The sequence below is a fragment of the Balaenoptera acutorostrata genome, chromosome 11 (assembly GCF_949987535.1).
Source record: "Balaenoptera acutorostrata chromosome 11, mBalAcu1.1, whole genome shotgun sequence".
Taxonomy (NCBI): Eukaryota; Metazoa; Chordata; class Mammalia; order Artiodactyla; family Balaenopteridae; genus Balaenoptera; species Balaenoptera acutorostrata.
The window spans coordinates 94,541,219-94,559,990 of record NC_080074.1 but is presented as its reverse complement, the minus strand read 5'-3'; the positions used below and the strand labels follow the sequence as shown (position 1 = coordinate 94,559,990).

At 37.7% G+C, this 18,772-nt stretch overlaps 1 protein-coding gene across 3 annotated transcripts in view; it reads left to right on the top strand.

Annotated features, from left to right (window-relative positions):
- PTPRO (protein tyrosine phosphatase receptor type O) overlaps window positions 1-18,772 on the top strand; it is a 235,418-nt gene that overhangs the window by 106,852 nt on the left and 109,794 nt on the right. For all 3 annotated transcript variants that reach the window (XM_057557630.1, XM_057557629.1, XM_057557628.1), the window contains exon 2: window positions 15,530-15,803. In XM_057557630.1, coding sequence (XP_057413613.1) covers window positions 15,530-15,803 — 274 coding nt within the window. The remainder of the gene's footprint in view (window positions 1-15,529; window positions 15,804-18,772) is intronic.

The following is an 18,772-nucleotide window of genomic DNA, read 5'->3' as shown; positions in this document are numbered from 1 at the left end:
GAACACCTACTGTGTAACATACAATTTCCAGGTGTATTATGTCATTATCATCTCTGAATTATTCTAAACATAAAGTTGACAAAAACTGAAGCTTAAAAATAAAATTGAGTGAAACCAAGGCCCGTAATCTTTAGTAGGTTAACCTAGATCATAAAGCTAAGTAACAGGATTTCAACTCAGGTACCTAATGCAGAGTTCAGTGCTCCCAGGGGGACACCCAGGGCATCAGGCAGATGTGTCAACTGTGGTAGCGTATGGCTAGTGCTTCTCCTGGTTCATTTAAAGCCTCTGAGCCTCATCTTTGTGTTACCCCAGTGGTAAAAGCCACCTCTTCTGAAGACGGCTTCACAATGGTTTATCAGCAAATTATCTTGTCCATTGGGTCACCTGTTTTCACACTGCAAATGCCTCCTGGTTAGAGGCACTGACTTGCTTAGACTCTTAGCTTATCCTAGATGGCTCGGGACCTTGCTAATTAACCATTCATGCCTGCAACCTGCGAGTAAAACCTTTGAAAAGTAAGGCTTTGCTACTCAAAGTGTGTTCTATGAACCAAGAGCATTAGTACCACCTGGGAGCTTATTAGAAATGCAGACACTTGGGGTCCATCCCAGACCACCTGAATTCATATGCCTTTTAATTTTGAGAAGCCCTACCAAAGCACTATATTCACTGAAGCTATTTTTTCTACGATATAATATTTTTTGGTATGTTTGTGACTAAATGCAGTGAAAAAATTCTCAATTTTTTGTTTTTAATTTGTTCGTTTGTTATCAAAAAATGATAAACTCTGCAGGCAGTCTCCATTTCCCCTTGGAAAGTAATCACTTGTATACAAAAATTGCCTCCACTCTGCTCACTCATCTAAGAGCCAAATTTGCCTTGTATCTCTACAGAAAGTCCACTTAAGTAAGCTTTATTTCTTATGGAAGAAATGGAAAAAAAATTAATTGATTTGGTAGGTTTGGGAGGACAAAATATCATCATGGAAATATCACTGGAGTGGGTTCAAGAAGATCTGCATTCAATAGGAGTCTTCCTCTAACGAGGCAGTTACCCCTAGGCAGACCCCTTCCCACTTCCCGGCCTTGGGTTTCCTCATCTGTATTAAGGAGTTTGGACAACATAATCTCCAAGCCTCCTTCGTACTCTGACAGCTTGTTGGGACTTTACTGATACTTCCTTAATAGATTTCTCATTGCCACCCTCGTCTCTTTCTCCACTGCCAAGTCCAGATAAGTCTTGCTTATTGCCACAGCCTTCTAATTGATCTCTTGCTTCATTTTGCCCTCTCCCCATCCGAGCTCCATACCACTGCTAGCTCTTTTGCTCTCAAAAGAAAATCTAATCATGGCCTTCTGATGCTTAGAATAATTCAATGGTCCCAAACACCTGGACATGACCTGCAAGTCCCTTCCTGTTCCTTGAAGACGCTGTGCTGTCCTCTGTCCCTAAACACACTGCTGTTCCCAGCCCCTCTTGCCTGAAATGTCCCCGACACTCCAGCCTGTTGACCACTGAGTCCTGATAATCTTTCAAGCATCAACTTCATCATCACTAGGTAAGGTGTTCTTGCTATCAGAGTACATTGTGCATCTCATCATAATATTTGATGCTTCTTACTGTTATTGCTCATTTAGAATTAATCTTTGTGAGGGCTGAACAAGTCTCCCTTGCTCATAATCGTGCTCTTGTAACCAACACCAAGCAAGCATTACAAATTATTCTTTGAATTCCATCCTCTGCTTCCTAGTTATTGATAAACTAATGATAGTAAACTCTAAATATTGCTTTAAGGATTAGGCATAATTAATCTAAAACGCCTAGAACAAACCCTGGCATATATTAGGTATTTAATATATGCTAGCTATTACTATTGTTACTATTCTTTTCTCTCTTTAATTATAGCAGTTAGTACAGGCTTAATTGTAATTACCTGATAAGTAAACATCGCTTTTTCACTTTGAATGCTAAAGGGAATACACAAAGAAGTAGATGCATTCACCTAAATAAATGCATCAAGTTAGTGGTTTTCCTTATTCCAATGAAACAGAAAATCATACTGTTATGCACTAAATATATATAATTAATCATATTCATTGTAAATTATGCAGCAATGTATTTGGAAAACACAGTATTGAATTATCACAAAGTATTATTAAATTCTTCCAGTAAATGTTCCATGATTTGTTCCCTTGAAGCTTAAGCTAATGGAAAAGGCTTGAGAGAAATGATCATTTTGAAGAAAACAGATCCTGGATACTTATGACCTAAAAGGAAGTCTGGCATGCATCTCTTAATACTCTTAGAAATTACTCATAGGTTCAGCTTTTATTAATTCATAACTCTTTGAAGTTATGAATTGAAAGGGGTCCTGAAGTCCAATCTCCCATCCAATATTTGAATCTCTTTGGCACCGTCTCAGCCAAGTGGATGCTCGGCCTCCGCATGGGCAGTTAGATGATTAAATCTCTATTAGTTTCCATAGCAACATATGATTTATTAATGGTGCATCCATGAGTCTTTAAGAATATATTATCTGTAAGTCAGAAACAAATTATAACACAGCCATAGGAGAAAAAGAACAAAGTGGAACGTAGATAAGGAAACAATTGAGATATTAATCAAAATTTAGTTTGATTTTTTTCTCTATCAGATATTAAATAATAGCACAGATAGAGTCATGACCAGCAAAGATACAAAATGTCAGTCTTATTCTGCCACTGTGTTATTGTTCATTATTACTTATTCCCAGTTCACACCTTTTCTTCATTATCTCTCACCCATTCTTTCTTTATATTCGTTTAGTCTTACCTCTGTGTCTAATTCCTGCTTTCTCACCACTTACCTCCTTGCCTCTCTCCTTAATATCTTTCTTAGTTTGGCCAAGTATTCTTTTATTTCTAAAATACAGTAATATGACTTTGCCATAATAATACAGAAACTGAGCTGTAATAAGAAATACTCTGACACATAAGAATAGGCTGAAGAGACACAGTAAGTATATGTTGTTAAAGGCTCAGTAAAAATAAGATAGGTGGATGAATGGATAAATGGACGGATTTCAGTTTATAAATATTTATTAAGTTCCAAATAGCAAAGTACTCTGTTAGATTCTGTGATAGATAATAAGTGAGGTCTGATTCTCTGTCTTTAGGAGGTTAAAATCTACAGGAAATTTATACACAGAACTAACCAAACACAGCACAAGACAGACCATGAGCAGTAATATGAAGGGAGAAAAAAATGGGGAAAAAAAGAGATAGAGAAGAAAGGAGAAGTGGAATATTATTCAAGGAGGAGGAAATAGAAATAGAGTAGTTAGCAAATGGAAAATTAATATTGATTTTAAGTATTATATTTCAGGGTATTCAAGAAAGGAAACGTGTGTTTCAGAACTTAAAGCACATATTACTAATTTTTTAAAAAATCATATGGATCTCACATTCAGCCATGGCCTGGTAAAAGTATTGCATGCTACGACTTTATTAAGACTTTATTATGAATCAAATAAAAGCTTTGCAACTAAAGATCTTTTGTTTAACATAAATTGTGTAGATTAATGCAAATTGGCGTGAGGTACTTGTATCGGGCCACCGATAACAGCTGCTGCCTTTAAGAACAGAAACTAAAATAGTAAGAAAAGATACAGAAAGAGGCTTAAACATTTCTGTACAGAACCCAATGAAAAAAATTCATGTTTACCATTAGATTCTGTACCATCAAAATGTTCTAATGGTAAAAACCACCTTTTAAAATTATTTCAAGCATTTCTGGTTTTTACCTTTTAAATTACATCTTGTACAGGGCAATAAGAAACTATTTAATGATGAAATGCCAATTAACAACAAGTTCAGTATGTCAAGTAAAAGTAATGATATTTCCTCACCAAATACCACAGCATGATTTATAGAAATGCCATCCTTTCCCAAAGAATGGAATCCTTTCATTTGGTGCAGTAAATTGCATACTGTCTTTTTACAGCTGTTCCCAAAGACAAAGATATTTTTGAGCTTCATTTATAAAACATAAATATCAGATTGTTGTTCCAGCCTTCTTGTAATTCAAAATAGCATCAACGCTGGCTGAACATTATTCATGCAGTGGAAAGTAAGAAATGGTGACAATTTAAAGTTAACATTGTGAAATGAAGATGAATATGTAAAATGTTAACCTCAAATGGTTTAAGTAGATGTTATGAATACTTAAAGAGAGGAGAGCAGGATCTTGGTAAAAGAGTCTTTTGAAATTATTTCCACTTCCTACTGTAACGGCAATCTGCCTGTTACTAGATTTGTATGATCCCACTTACAGAGTGATGTGTTCTGGGAGAGATTTAGATAGAGGGCTGTGGATTACAGGAAGAGACTGATTCTGTCTGAGGTGGTCACAAAGATGTCTCGAAGAAGGTGGTATTTGATAGAGATAGAGTGTCAGAATTGGATATTCGAAGTGAGGGAAGGGATATTTCAGGCAGAAGGAATACATCAATAGGACAACAGAGGCAAGAAAGCCCCTGGGCAAATGGAATGGGGAGTTTGACTAGCCTGTGAGGTTCATGGAGTTCTTGACAGAGAAATAGTGACAGATCAGATGAGATGGTAAATTAGGGACAGATTGTGAAAGGCTTTAAGGGTCACGCTAAAGAATCTGGTTTTTATTGGCTAGTGAATAATAAGCTCAGTGATATTTTTCCCCAAGATTTTAAACCCAGAACATTCACATGACCAGAACTGTGCTGTTTATTGGGCATTTAGAATGCACTCAGCTGTGCCAGGTAATTTACAAACATTATCCAATATGATCATCACAAAAGTATAGTTAAAGGAAGTAGTAACCCCATTTTACAGATGAGAAAACTGTCTCAGAAAGGCTATGTAACTTGCCTTTGTTCAACAATCTAATGAGACAAATTTTTACCCTAAATTATATGCTCCTTACTCTTCATAATTCTGTTTTCATAATCCTATTGTTTTTTTCAAGACTGTAATTTTGTAATTCTCTTACTCTTAATAATTCGGGATTTTGAAGAAAGGAGAAATAGGAGAGAGTTAGGCTTGTTTAGAAGCTATTTTACTATGACAAGAAAAAATAATATTTCTAATTGAATTATATCTATAACTAGTTCAAGTAACAGCAAATCTGAGCTACCACTGTTCCTGAAAAATACACGTTGAAAAATTGCATGATTATCATTTTAGAGTTTTATTATGATGTTGAGGGTTCTTACACAAGTGAAAACTTGTTTCTTTTATTATCTATTCAGTTTCTAATGATATTCAGAAAGCTTTGCAATGCAGCTAACAAGAGCTTTCTTAGCCAGATTCATTAAGTGTAATTGCCATTTTTTAAACCATCAAAATTAAGCACTTAGTATGTGCAAGACATAAAATATGGCAAGTATCTTAATTCCATTTTTTTCATTTTAATCACAACAACATTGTAAGATAGGCATTCTTTTCCCATTTTCTAGACAAGGAAACTAAGGTTCCCCGAGGTCTCTACAGGGTAGTCCATATGTAATGGAACTGGTATTCATGTTGAGCTCTATTTAAGTCATTATTCTTTCCACTACACCTGAATGTCCTGTAACCGCCCACGCCATGTAATAAAGATGAGTGATCTTGAAGTGATGTTCATGCCACATGGTTGCAGAGGAATGAAGTAAAAGACAGTCTGTAGCACAAACTTGAAGTGCAGTGTCATGGTTATTGCACAGACTTTGAAATCAGAGAAACATGGATTTAAATCTCATGCCCACCACATAAAAGCATGTGACCTTAGGCGTGTTACTGAAGCTTTCTGAGGCTCAGTTACAAACTGGGAAAATGCAAATAATAATATCTATCTTAGAGGGTTGTTAAAAGGATTAAGCAAAGTAATGCCTAAAAAGTTCTTAACACGAAGTAGATTCTTAATAAAAGTAAGCGCTGTTAATAGTAGTAGTTGTGTTACCACGCTGCCGTATCTCCTCGATTCCCAGGCCTTCAGCTACCATCTCTTCTGCGATCTCTTCCAAGTATTAGATCCAGACCTCTCTTCTGAATTCTGGATACCTATAGCTCATCACCCACTTGGCATTTGCACTTGGATATCCCACATGCATCGTATACTCGCTGTGTATCAAACTGAACTGAACTAATTATACACATCACCCTTCTTCCCACCCTGCTAATCTCTGCTTGCCTGCAGTCGTTTTCATATACGATAATGATAATGTGTGAGTTTGTGTATAAAATCAACCCCCCAAGCAACCCACAACCAATCAAATTTCAAGTCACTAAGTTCTGCGTTTCTATTTTTGCTCTACTTTTGTAGAACAAAAGTTCTACATTTCTCCTGACATCATGCTGTTCCTAGCTGCCATCATTTATCTCCTAGAATACTACCATCACACCCTACATCTGCCTGTCCTTACAAACCAGCTCTCTGTAGTGTAACCAGAAGTATCCTCCTACCCACCCTGAGACTTAAAGGAAATTGGCTTTCAATCCTTTCCCATTTCCAGTGTTCAAATCCCCTCGGGATTTTTGTCAATTTGGAGGAGGCTTTCATTCTCACGATTTCCTCTTCCCTCAGGCATCCACCAACTTCTATGATGACCATTTCTGTGTCCTAACACATGCATGTGAAACTCAGCCCCTTCGTCAAGTCACACTAATGAGCCACTCACACAAAACACGTGTGAATGTCACAAACATTAGTAAAGATTGGGGTTTGGGGAGATGGAGAAATGTTTAGTATTCAAAATGCTAACTTCAAATGAAACATTAGGCTTTCCCAGTTTTAAAATGCTCTCTGACCTCCTCATGATCTGGATATTTCTGTTGGCTGATTGCCCCTCCTGTATCCCAATATCACACCATCATGCTGGCTCTTCTCTCCATGTTTTTTTTTCCAGCCCCTCCTCTCTTATCTCTCTCCCTTACTTTCTGGAATAAGGCCATTCTTTTCTTTGTAACTTGAATACTAGTTTGACTGTCTTTTGTTGTTTGTTTTTGTTCGTTTGCCTAGATTCCTCTGCTCATACCTTTAGAGTGTGTCCTTCTATCCCAAGTGGTTCGTTATCAAGTATTTTTTCATTAAAAGTTCCCCTAATAGGAATTTGGGAGCCAGCGGTTAACATAATAAATGTTTTGCTTCTATTGCAGAATGCAAATCTAACTGTTTCACTCCCCTGCTTAATAACCTGTAAGTGGCTTCCCATTGCCTTGAGCAATAAGCCTCAACTTTTTTAGAAGGACTTAGAAAGTATCCTATGATCTAGTTTCCACTATTGACCATTCTGATGTTATTCTGGTTTCTCAAATACATTGTGCTTTCTCCAGCCCCCAAATCTTCATATACACTGATCTTCACAGATCATATTTTTTCTCTAAATCTTCAGCAGGCCAACTCTTACTGTAGCCTGTACTTACCTGTATAGACTCTTACTTACTCTAGGTTAGATCCTGTTGCTAGGTCCTCTTTTATCATCATTCACTTCTTTACAATGCCTCTTCCACTTGTAATTATTTAAAATGGTATATTTCGTCTCTCCTGTTGTAGACTCCGAACACCACTGGAACCAGGACCACATTTCTTTTCTTCACCATCATATCTTCAGCACCAAGCATACAGCAGGCACTCAATTTTTTTTTTATTTTTTTAAATATTTATTTATTTATTTATTTTTGGCTGCGTTCGGTCTTCGTTGCTGAGCGCAGGCTTTCTCTAGTTGCAGCGAGCGGGGGCTACTCTTCCTTGTGGTGCGCGGGATTCTCATTGCGGTGGCTTCTCTTGTTGCAGAGCACGGGCTCTAGGCACACGGGCTTCAGTAGTTGTGGCACGTGGGCTTCAGTAGTTGTGGCACATGGGCTTATTTGCTCTGTGGCATGTGGGATCTTCCCGGACCAGGGCTCGAACCCATGCCCCTGCATTGCCAGGTGGATTCTTAATCACTGAGCCACCAATTTTTTAAAAACTACATGAAAGTACATATTGAGCCAAGCATGTGTGTAAAGTACAGCACTTCATCTCCCTTCACTTCTGGGCTTTAATTTATCCGACATGGAGGGATCAGTCCTCCAGGAAAATCATAAAATCCCAGTGATGGTGGAGGACACAGGAAACAGGAAACAATTTGCTTTAAAGATCTGAAAGTTCTGTTGTTGACAATGCTAACTCAAGGAGGAGGGGAGTTAGAGGGCAGTGCTTACAAAAAAGGTCACAGGGATCGCACCTAAATATGCTGTGAACTATGTGTTTCGTAAGCAGAAGCCACTCTGTTAACTATCCTCAGGATTTTATTAACTGGTGTCACAGCTGGAGAGACGCTTCATGCCTGTGGGGAAATTCAACTGAACTCATTAATTCTAAAATAACTGATTAGCGCCATTATCTTTCACATTATCTCTCTATAAGTGGGACAGCTACATTTTTACAAGGATCTTTCTAAGGTAAAACCACTTAAAAACTATAAATACTGTTAGGGATAGAGAAGCAGGGTAGAGAATTTTAAAATTCAGGCAAAATAATGTTTGTCAGTGCTTCACGTTGAAATAATACTTGTTATTGAAAATAACACTTGTTTCACAGAATTGACCTGTCCGAGACCCCTATTTTTCAAAACATATTAAGCCAGAAGAATGTCACACATTTTCAGAACTTGCCTGATCATTGGACTGTCAAAGACAGATGTATGTGATGGCTTCCTGGATGGTGGACCCACCTCCTCCCGAGTCAATCATCAACCAGGCAGCTTCACAGGTCTCTAAACTCGTCACCACAGTAGGTCCTAGAAACTGTTCCCATGATAACCTTCAGTCAAACAGGTTAGCTCAGGCTGTCTCACACAGGTGTAATAATAGAAAAAGAAACTCTTTCATGATGCCGCAAAAAAGGGTAATATTGATTATTGAATAAGTAGACTGAAAGTCAGAGTGGTTATGGAACTATTTATGAACCATGGCGTTAGTGTCCTAAAATGATACATCTTCTAAAATTTACATGTCCCAAAGAGAATCAAGGAGAAAAATAGGTCATAAATACTGTAGCAATAATTAGCTATTGTTTTTGGAGGCGCTACTAAATATCACATATTCAACTGGGTAATGTACACATATAATCTCACTTCCCCCCGCCCCAAAACCTGGTCATAATAAGTTTTAGCTTTTCCATAATTTACCTGAAGCAAAGAAGGCTCAAAGAATTAAAATGAGAGATTATCACTCAAGTGAGATTTGAACCCACATTGGCCTACCTCCAAAATTTCTTTTTATCTCCAAAACTGCTTTTTTTCATGATATCACACTTTTTGAGCATCTCTCAAGCATAATCTAGAGGAATAAGTCATAGTTTGTGCTGAGAGAGTTCACCACCAATTAAGGACAGGTATGAAAGGTAGCATTTGGGCTACCTTTGTGCCTCAGTGTTTTCATCTGTGAAGTGAGATAATAACTTAATGGGAGGTTCTGAGGATGAAATGAAAAAATGTATTTTAAAACATTTTATAAAATATAAAATGTGATATGTGGCTATTGTTATTATCCTACATATCACATAAAATCTCGGCATATCTCCTCAGCCTAAGTTTCTTTCCACTTTAAAAATGCCAGGTTGAATTCTTTCCTCAAGCATGTTTTCTTTGATCTCCAAAATTAAGAGCTCCACAGAGCTTCTACCCCAGGTCCATACTGACAGTCAGGAAATAATTACTGCATTAGTATATATAATAAAATGCTATTTTACACTCACTTATGCACACACACGGCAACTTGCTAAGGAAATATTATTAGTATTTATTTTAAATTAATGCTTAATGGGTAAAAATTGACTTATCATTCTGCACTCTGGTTGGGCAGAGCAGAGTAAGAGTGAAAGCTGAAGGTGCAAAGATAATCTATTTAATCAAGGAAATGGCAAATGCAACAAATTCAAGGGTTGTAACCCAGTAACCTACGGGCTGAGACTGGCCTGCCAATGTGTTTTCTTTTTTCTTTTTTTTTTTGGTATGGAACCTTTTATTTATTTGTAACTAAACTATTTACAATATAATCAATGCCCATGAATCTATTATGACCCCAAAACAAAGCTAATATGAACATTCTTGGACATGTTTTTTGGAGCACATACACATTCATTTCTGCTGAGCCTATATCTAGAACTAGAATTGCTGGGTCATGTGTTATGTAAATATTCAGCTTTAGTAGATATTGCCAGTTTTCCAAAATGCTTAAGCTAATTTACACTACCACCAGCAGTGAATGAAAATGCCACTTGCTCTAAATTGTTGTCAATACTTGGTATTTGTTGTCTTTTTAATTTGAACCACCCTACGGGTATGTAGCTTGTCTTACTCTTTATCTCCTTAAAAGTTGCCTTGGCTCTCATTACTTTCTACTAGTAAAGAATGTGCTCTTAAAGATGTTACTATTAACTTCTTGATGACCAAGTCTAATGACTTTTCTTCAATCCTTGCCCTTCATTTCTTAGCAACATGTGACACCACTGACCCCCACTTTCTTCTTGAAACCGTATTCCATTGACTTCCATGATATTACATTATCCTAGAAGGTACGTCTTTATCTACAGTTCCAAAATCCAGTATACTCTTTATTTTATGTTTGCCTAGAGACAAACAAATGTGTTTTCTTTGGCCAGATTTTAATGATGCTTTTAGACAATGCCTGTACCCTCCCATTTGCTAACTAATCCATCATTCAATCCTCTTATACTTGACTCGTTCACACATTTATATTACCTGCCTGACATTTGAGTTTTGGACCCCTTTACCAAGTAAGAGGCAAAAGAGATGAAGGCTCTGTCTCATGAAATCATAAAAGACAGAAATAGATGTATCTGAGCATGTAAAACATGAAAGGCAGTGTTGGCATGAATGTGGACTCAGGCACCAAGAGAGAACTGACATATTCCACCTGAGAAGATACATTTAAGACCCACATAAAGAAGTCTGGCAGTACACAGCAGATGGTAAGCATATTCACTCAGCAAGCAGCTTGCAAGAACCTGCTGTATGAGCTTCAGAGCAGTTTCTGGTACCACGCAATAAGCACCATGTAAGTTGATGTTCTTTATTATAATATTGTCATCATTGAAATCATTATCATTGCTATAATTATTGGTCAGACACAATTCTAGGAGGGACAAAGTCACACAAGGCCTGTCTTTCTCTTTACTCCCAAATAGAATATATCCCCAATGTCCTGCACCATTCCTGATACGTGCTGGTTGCTCAAAATTTTCTGAAGAATGATAGAATAAATAATGGGAGATTAGTTGGAGGTCATCCTTAGTCTTTGAGATCAACATCCAAATTCTGCTCTGACAGTTTCTGAAAGAAAGAAAGTATCAGGGCAGCTCTGGGACTTTAATCTTCCTGAAGGAACTGAAAGGACAGACTGTCTTGCTGGAAAAGGTTTCCCAGGAGCCGGACAGGAGGCTAAGTGAATGAATTACATAACGTCTGCAGAGAATTATGGCTGTAAGTGCTATATAAGCACCGGACATCATTAATATTACTATTTAAAAGAATTGAGCATCCCATCACTTCTTATGTGGTAACCTTAGCACAGCAGAATTTTCTAAGTGTTCCCTCTAAAATGCCTTCTCTAATAATACTAATCATTGATTGGTTTGCCAGCTGAAGCACTGATAATGTTCTAGAAGCACATCACACCGTCAGGTCACACGGGCAGATCTGGTGCAGCCAGCTCTGGCTTGAACTCTGGTCAGGTCTTACGTGAACTGTTACAACATCCTCCTTACTGTCTGCTGACCTTAGATGGGCTCAGTCAGCCAATTCCTAACTACACTAGGCCCATCCTTCTAACTATATTGGCCTTTCTAAACTGTGATCTGTCTAATCATGCCACTTTCCTGCATTAAAACAGTGCATGATTTCTTTTGGCATAAAACTATCCAGATTCCTTAATAAGGCATAACTTGCACTGGGCTATTTGCTCTCTCCTCTGAGTATCCCAGCACTGTCTACCCACTCCAGAGCACCCTGGAGTCTCCTCCTACTTCTCCAGATGACTTTCCTGACTTTTGTTTCCCTGGGAAACTCCTGAGTATCTTTCAAGCATCCCTTCTACCCTGAAACCTTCCCTCATATCCATCTGCAGAAGCAGAATGAATTGCTATCTTCTCTACATGTCTATAACACTGAACAATTTTCTTGTATCGACCAGGACCTTTGGCTGCAAATTTTGGAAGTCCAACTTAAACAATTTAAGCTATAAATTGGGATTTATTCAGTATGTATCTGTGGCTAGTTCTCTTCCTTGACCCACATCCCAGGGACTCATCCTGCATTTTTCTCCTCTTTAATGCTGCCTATTCTGTCTCCAATAGGTTTTCTGTCCCAGGACTGGCTTTAGAACAAGTGACAGGCTCCTGGGCCCCCGCTTCCTTGCTGAAGCCAAACCCCTAGGCCCCTTTTGCTGTCTCAAGCAACTTACCTCTAGTTCAGGAAAGAGAAATACCAAGGGGCATCAGAACGTGTGGATCCTAGACCTTATTCTGACATCAATTAGCTGTGTGACATTTGCACCACTGTTCTCTCAAGTGTGAAATGAGGGTGTTGGACCAGAGAAATTTCTATATTAAACTTTGTTATGCAAAGGACATTTCAGCGAAAATATTTTTACTGCAGAGTCGAGCAATACCTTTACCAGTCTCAGAAAAAGAAAAAGAAAAAGTTTTAAATAGTTTTATATCCACCACATAAATCAGCATTGGCCTTGCCTAAGTTTACCAGATCCATTCTGATTACTTTTAATACTTCCTTTTTGCTCTGCTTCTCAGCAGGGATGACATGCCTGCAGCATACATTCAGAATTTTCTCCTGAATATAGATTCTAGGAAAAGCTGAAATGAAGGGGACAGAGAAGAAAAAAATAACATAGATGACATTTCTTTTAGGCTCACTGCCTAGATTGCACTTGGCCTGCTGCCTTATTCTCATTAGTCCCACTGACTGAATCTGATTAGCCCACCCTGATTTATTTTTGGCAACCTGGGAACACATGGGCCAATGCTTATTTTAATGGCTGATACAATCATCCCCAAAGCTGTTGTTAGCATTTGGAGGATTAGTTCCTTTTCCTGGAGGCTTTAACTGTCTACAAGGCCTCATGACACATGAGACATATATTCCTTACACACTTTACAAAATTGAGTTTATCTTTTCCTCTTTTCATTATCATAAACACTTCCAGTTTATTGGCTGTTAAAACATAGAGCAAAAAATTCTTAGTAATTGTGTATCTGATGTCTGTAAACTTATTATTTTCTGAGTTAGTGAATCAACGTCTATAATCAACAATGAATAAAAACCAGATTTCAATGCTATTGGATACTCAACGCTTGGTTTAGTCTCATGTTTCACCTGATCGCTGGCAATGGAGAATGGGTCTCATTTTATGTTTGGTCCCAAAAGTACAGAACTCTGTTTTAGAAGTCTGCCCATGTATCTGAGGATGAGAGACAAATGTGGATAAAGGACATTTAAAGAGTCAATCTGTACTGACAATCCCGGGTTACAGAAATCTTCCCAGGCCTGCCCAGATCAAAAACCACCTGGCATATGCCAGGCATTGGTCCTGGACCTGGAGACACAGCTAGAAATAAGATGCAGTCTCTGCCCTAGAGGACTTATAGTCTAGTGTAATAGGAATAGCGTGAACACAATTAAGTCTACTAAATGTTAACATAGAATTAAACTTCTCTTAATGGCCAGATAGTCTTTATAAGTACTAGGACCTTTAAAAACCAGATTTCTTAAAAAAATGAAATAAGAAGAAAAAAAAAGTCAGTATGTTTTTAGGTCTATACAGTATCTTTTAAAGGATTGATGTATTGCACACTTGATTTGGTTGCTGACGATATGTGAGGTACCAAAATCAATAAGTAGATTAATCCTAAGAGAATGCTCACATATAATTAATGCAATCGGCAATTTTTTCATTCATTTAACAAACATTTATCAGCTATATCCTGTCTGTCAGACTCAATGTTAGGAAAATAAGTCAAGAGGAGAAGGCAAAGACATGTAGAACAACAGTGGAGTTCAGTCTTGGTACTTGTGTACGGTGGTTAAAAGTCCAAACTACATGTGTGACCTGGAGCAAGTGACTTAATCTTTCTGGCTCTCAGTTTGCACAGTGAAAAACTGAGATGGAAATAATAATATCCATCTCGTGAGATAACTCTGAATATTAAATGAGATGACCGTGTTTATAGCCTGCCTAGCTTGGTACCTGGATCCTTGTAAGTCCTTGACAAGTTTCAGCAATTTTTCTGTCCCACTTTTGTAGAAAAGAAACCTGATGCTCAGAACGATGAAATAATTTGTCCTGGACACGACATACCCAGAAGGTAAATTAAAAACAGATCGGCAGGGGCTTCCCTGGTGGCGCAGTGGTTGAGAATCTGCCTGCTAATGCAGGGGACATGGGTTCGAGCCCTGGTCTGGGAAGATCCCACATGCCGCGGAGCAACGAGGCCCGTGAGCCACAACTACTGAGCCTGCGCATCTGGAGCCTGTGCTCTGCAACAAAAGAGGCCACGATAGTGAGAGGCCCGCGCACCGCGATGAAGAGTGGCCCCCGCTTGCCGCAACTAGAGAAAGCCCTCACACAGAAACGAAGACCCAACACAGCCAAAAATAAATAAATAAATAATTTTTTAAAAAAACAGATCGGCAAATGTTAGAAAGTCTATGAGTCTTGTCAAGACCAGAGAACAGAAGAGGACGGATTCTGACTGTGGAGTGTGGGAAAAAATCAGGAAGGAATATTTAAACCAACTACACAAATGATTTTTCAAATACTGTTCATGAGCATTTATCTGGAGACTTGGAGCAAAGTTTTCAGTCCACTAACTGCTGATTTTTCCATCAACGCTCACGACTCCTCAGTCTGGTCCTTTCCTCAAAGAGCATCTTAGTTTCTCTTATTAAGGACTGCCTAACCTTTAATGAGGATTATCACAGGTTTCTCAGCCCTGACTATTTTAGTTTCCAGAACTGACAGGTGAGACGTCACAGAGGAAATAACTGCCTTGAAACATTCTTCTAGAATTTTCCTAGGACTATGGCAGGACTACTCCCTCCAAAGTAAAACAGTGCTTCTTCAAACCATACAGCTCCTTCAACATAGGTGAAACAAAGTCCTTCCACAGGACTTCTCTGGAAGTCGAGTGCCAAGATGATTTTCATTCATTTATAATTACGCATTTCCATGATGTTGATTTTGTGTTTATTACATGTCACAATCCATGAACCGGAAGCAGCTTTTCAATCAAGAAGAATGCTAAAAGTAAAAAAGCCTGAGAAAATCAATTGCCACAATCGGGTTAATCTCCCTCTTTCTGCTTTTCCTCGTACACTAAAATACCTATGTAACTCTATTTCACAAAGCAATGCTTATCACAGCACTAGTTTTTGGGAAATTATGTCAGTATAATTTTATTGCAAAGTAATCTGAAATCTGACCTCCATTTCCTTTTTCTCTCTTTTCTTAAACAGAATTCTACAACATTCCACGTAACTGTCCAAGATGATAATAGCATCGCTGTCTCTTTAGAAGCTTCAGATGTCATGAGTCCATCATCTGTGTATGTGGTGAAGATAACTGGTGAATCAAAAAATTACTTCTTCGAATTTGAGGAATTCAACAGTACTTTGCCTCCTCCCGTTATCTTTAAGGCCAGTTATCATGGCCTGTATTATATAATCACTCTGGTAGTGGTAAATGGAAATGTGGTTACCAAGCCATCCAGATCAATCACTGTGTTAACAAGTAAGCATCATGTGCAATATTGTCCTCTGTGTCTCTTTGTTGGGTGTATTCCCCTGGGGGTTCTCATGAAAACAGAGCCCAGAATGGCAAGATCAATTGCCTTGAAATCAAGTGACAAGATTCAAAGTTCTGCTTTACCTTAAGAATACAGTCACTTGCTGAAGCTGGATCACATTTTACTGTAACCTTTTGTTAATCAAAATGTGCTTAAACCAAAAAAAGTCAACCTATTTTGAGATTGAATGACAATTTTAGGTTCATGATTGGACCATGTAATTTGCTGCTATATAATTTAATAGTATGATTATAACTAAGTTTTTTTTCTAGAACACATATTCTCATATTAAGCAAATTGCTTTTTGAGGCAATGAATTTATACTAATATTTAGCTGGCTCAAAATCAAAATTACACAGTTTTAGTTGAGAGAGAGTAAAAGATATCGTTATTTATCAGTTGCTATTCCTCACCTCACCCTCAAAATAGCCTAGGCTTCCACTGCCCAAGAAAAAATGCCAAGAAAAAAAAAGTCATTGACATTTTAACCTTTAGTAGCACATGTCTTAAGAGGTCATGCTGATATTAGAAATTTTTTAGGAATGGTTTTAACGACATATGATTTTCACTTTTCTCTCTGCCTTTAATACATAATCTCAAAGTAAAATTCGGCTCTACTGTATATGTTGATGTATGGAAGAAAAACTGTTATGTATAAGATGGTAGAGTTTATCACTAGAGCAATGCAATGTCTCAGCAAAGTTCTTTTTGCTCTTTGCTCCAGTGGTTGCAATCTTTTAATTGCCATCTATACGTGATCTTTCTGGCCACAATTAAGGAAAAGGACATAGTGCTATTTTCTGTTGGGATAAAAGGAAAGAGAAACATCAAGAAACAAGAACTCAGAATCAAGCTAGAGGACATATTTTTAACATGTCTGTCAAAAATTAATTAAAGTTTTCCTTGGCAGAGTTCCAGGATCCGTACTGAGTTCTAAAAATTAGGAATGGCACAGACCCAAGACCTTCAAGGTTTATAGATATAATGAACAAATCTAGGACCGAGCTGAATTAAAGGAAGGACTTGCCTGGAAAAATGCTGTCTTAAACAAGCTCCAGAAATGGCGAATTAGGAGCCAATAAAACCAGGCAGCAGATCTAGGCGTATAATGCCTATAATATAACACTTGGAATCAGAAGCTCTGCCTTGCTCATCTTCCTAATTTCATAAGCATGACCTAGCATGACCCTTATGCTTAAATGGCGATCAGTAAATATTAATTCAATTTAGCTGAGCAAGTAACAAGAAAAGGAAACAGGAAAAAAAGGCTAAGACACAGAGCAAAATAAAACTAGTGATTGTTGCTGACCCAACACTCATTCGCAGGCACTCAGCCGCTCCGGATCAAAGCTGGAGGTGTCGGCCCTTTAGTTAATGGTTCACAAAGAAATGTGTTAAGTAAGTAGATGGTGAAAGATTTCTGGACTATCTTGTTGATATTTTACCATGTGCAGTAAGTTCTACTCAACATGTTTTCTATTTTCTTTTGTGATTTCTTCTTTGATATGTGGGTTAGGAATTGTGTTGTTGAATGTCCAAAACTTTGGCTATTTTGCAGAGATCTCCTTACTGATTTCTAGGTAACTGTCGTTGTGATCAGAGAACATGCTCTGTGCAATTTCAATGCCCAGAAAGTTGTTGAGATTTGTCTTATGGCCCCAAATATGGCCTCTCTTGTTGTGCTTTCTGTGAGCACTTGGTGGGTGCAGTTTCAATAAATGTCAATTAGGTCAGGTTGGTTGTTCAAGTCTTCTATACCCTAATGATTTGCTGTCAATTTGTTCTAACAATGACTGACAGAGGGACTGGATTTGTCTATTTCTCCTTTCACTTCTTTTAGTTTATGCTTTAGTTGAAGTTCTGTTGTTACATTGTTAGGTGCAAATACAATACTTTTAGGATTACCATGTCTTTTTGATGAGCTGACCTTTTTATCTATATACAATGTTACCCTTTATACCAAATAATATGCCTTGTGTTGAGGTCTATTTTGGCTGATATTAATATAGACGTTTTAGTTTTATTTTGTTAAGTATCTTCACGGTATACCTGTTTCATCTTTTTAATTTTAACCTACTTATATCTTTATATGTAAATGGGTTTCTTGTAAACAGCATAGAGTTGGATCTTGCTTTTTTCCCCAATCTGAAAATCTCTGCCTTTTAATTGGAGTGTTTAGACTAGCACTAGCCAATAAAAATAGAATGTTAACCACATATGTAATATTAAATTTTCTGCTAGACACATTAAGAAACTTTCTGAAAAGGTGAAATTAATTTTAATAACATAGTTTACTTAACCCATTACATTCAAAATATTATTGTTTCAGTATGTCGACTAAAAAAAATATGCACAACCTAAAAGTTGAGTGTTATGTTTTCTTCGGTGGACTTACTGAGGACTTCAAGCCCGGGAGGCAGCGTCTCAAGTTAACCCTGAGAAAACTGCTCCAAGGAGGTGAGGGGGGAGCTAGGATATATAGGAGTTTTGCAACAAAAGGCAGGTAGTAGGAACAAAAGATTATTGTTAATAAAAGAAAACTAGTTAAGGAATTTAATGCTTTTCTATGTATGGGAAGATGCAAGAGTCTGGGCTCACTGAAATCATTCCTTTGATACGCACTTCAGCTATCTGGGGCCTGTATCCTCTGTTTTCACATCCTGAGTTTCCTCAGGGCTCACCATCGGGAGTGGCTGCAATCTGATGGCTGCTAGATGACAGGCATTCTTTGTTTCCTTCCTGAGTTCCCTCAGGGCTCACCAGCTCACCTTTGGCAGTGGCTGCAATCACTGATGACTGTGACATCCTTTGTTTACTGATAAGGCAGGCAATATTTTATTTCTCAAGTATATAATCAGGATATTAAAATTTACACATTTTTTTACTCTTAAATATAATTAAAATAAATAAAATT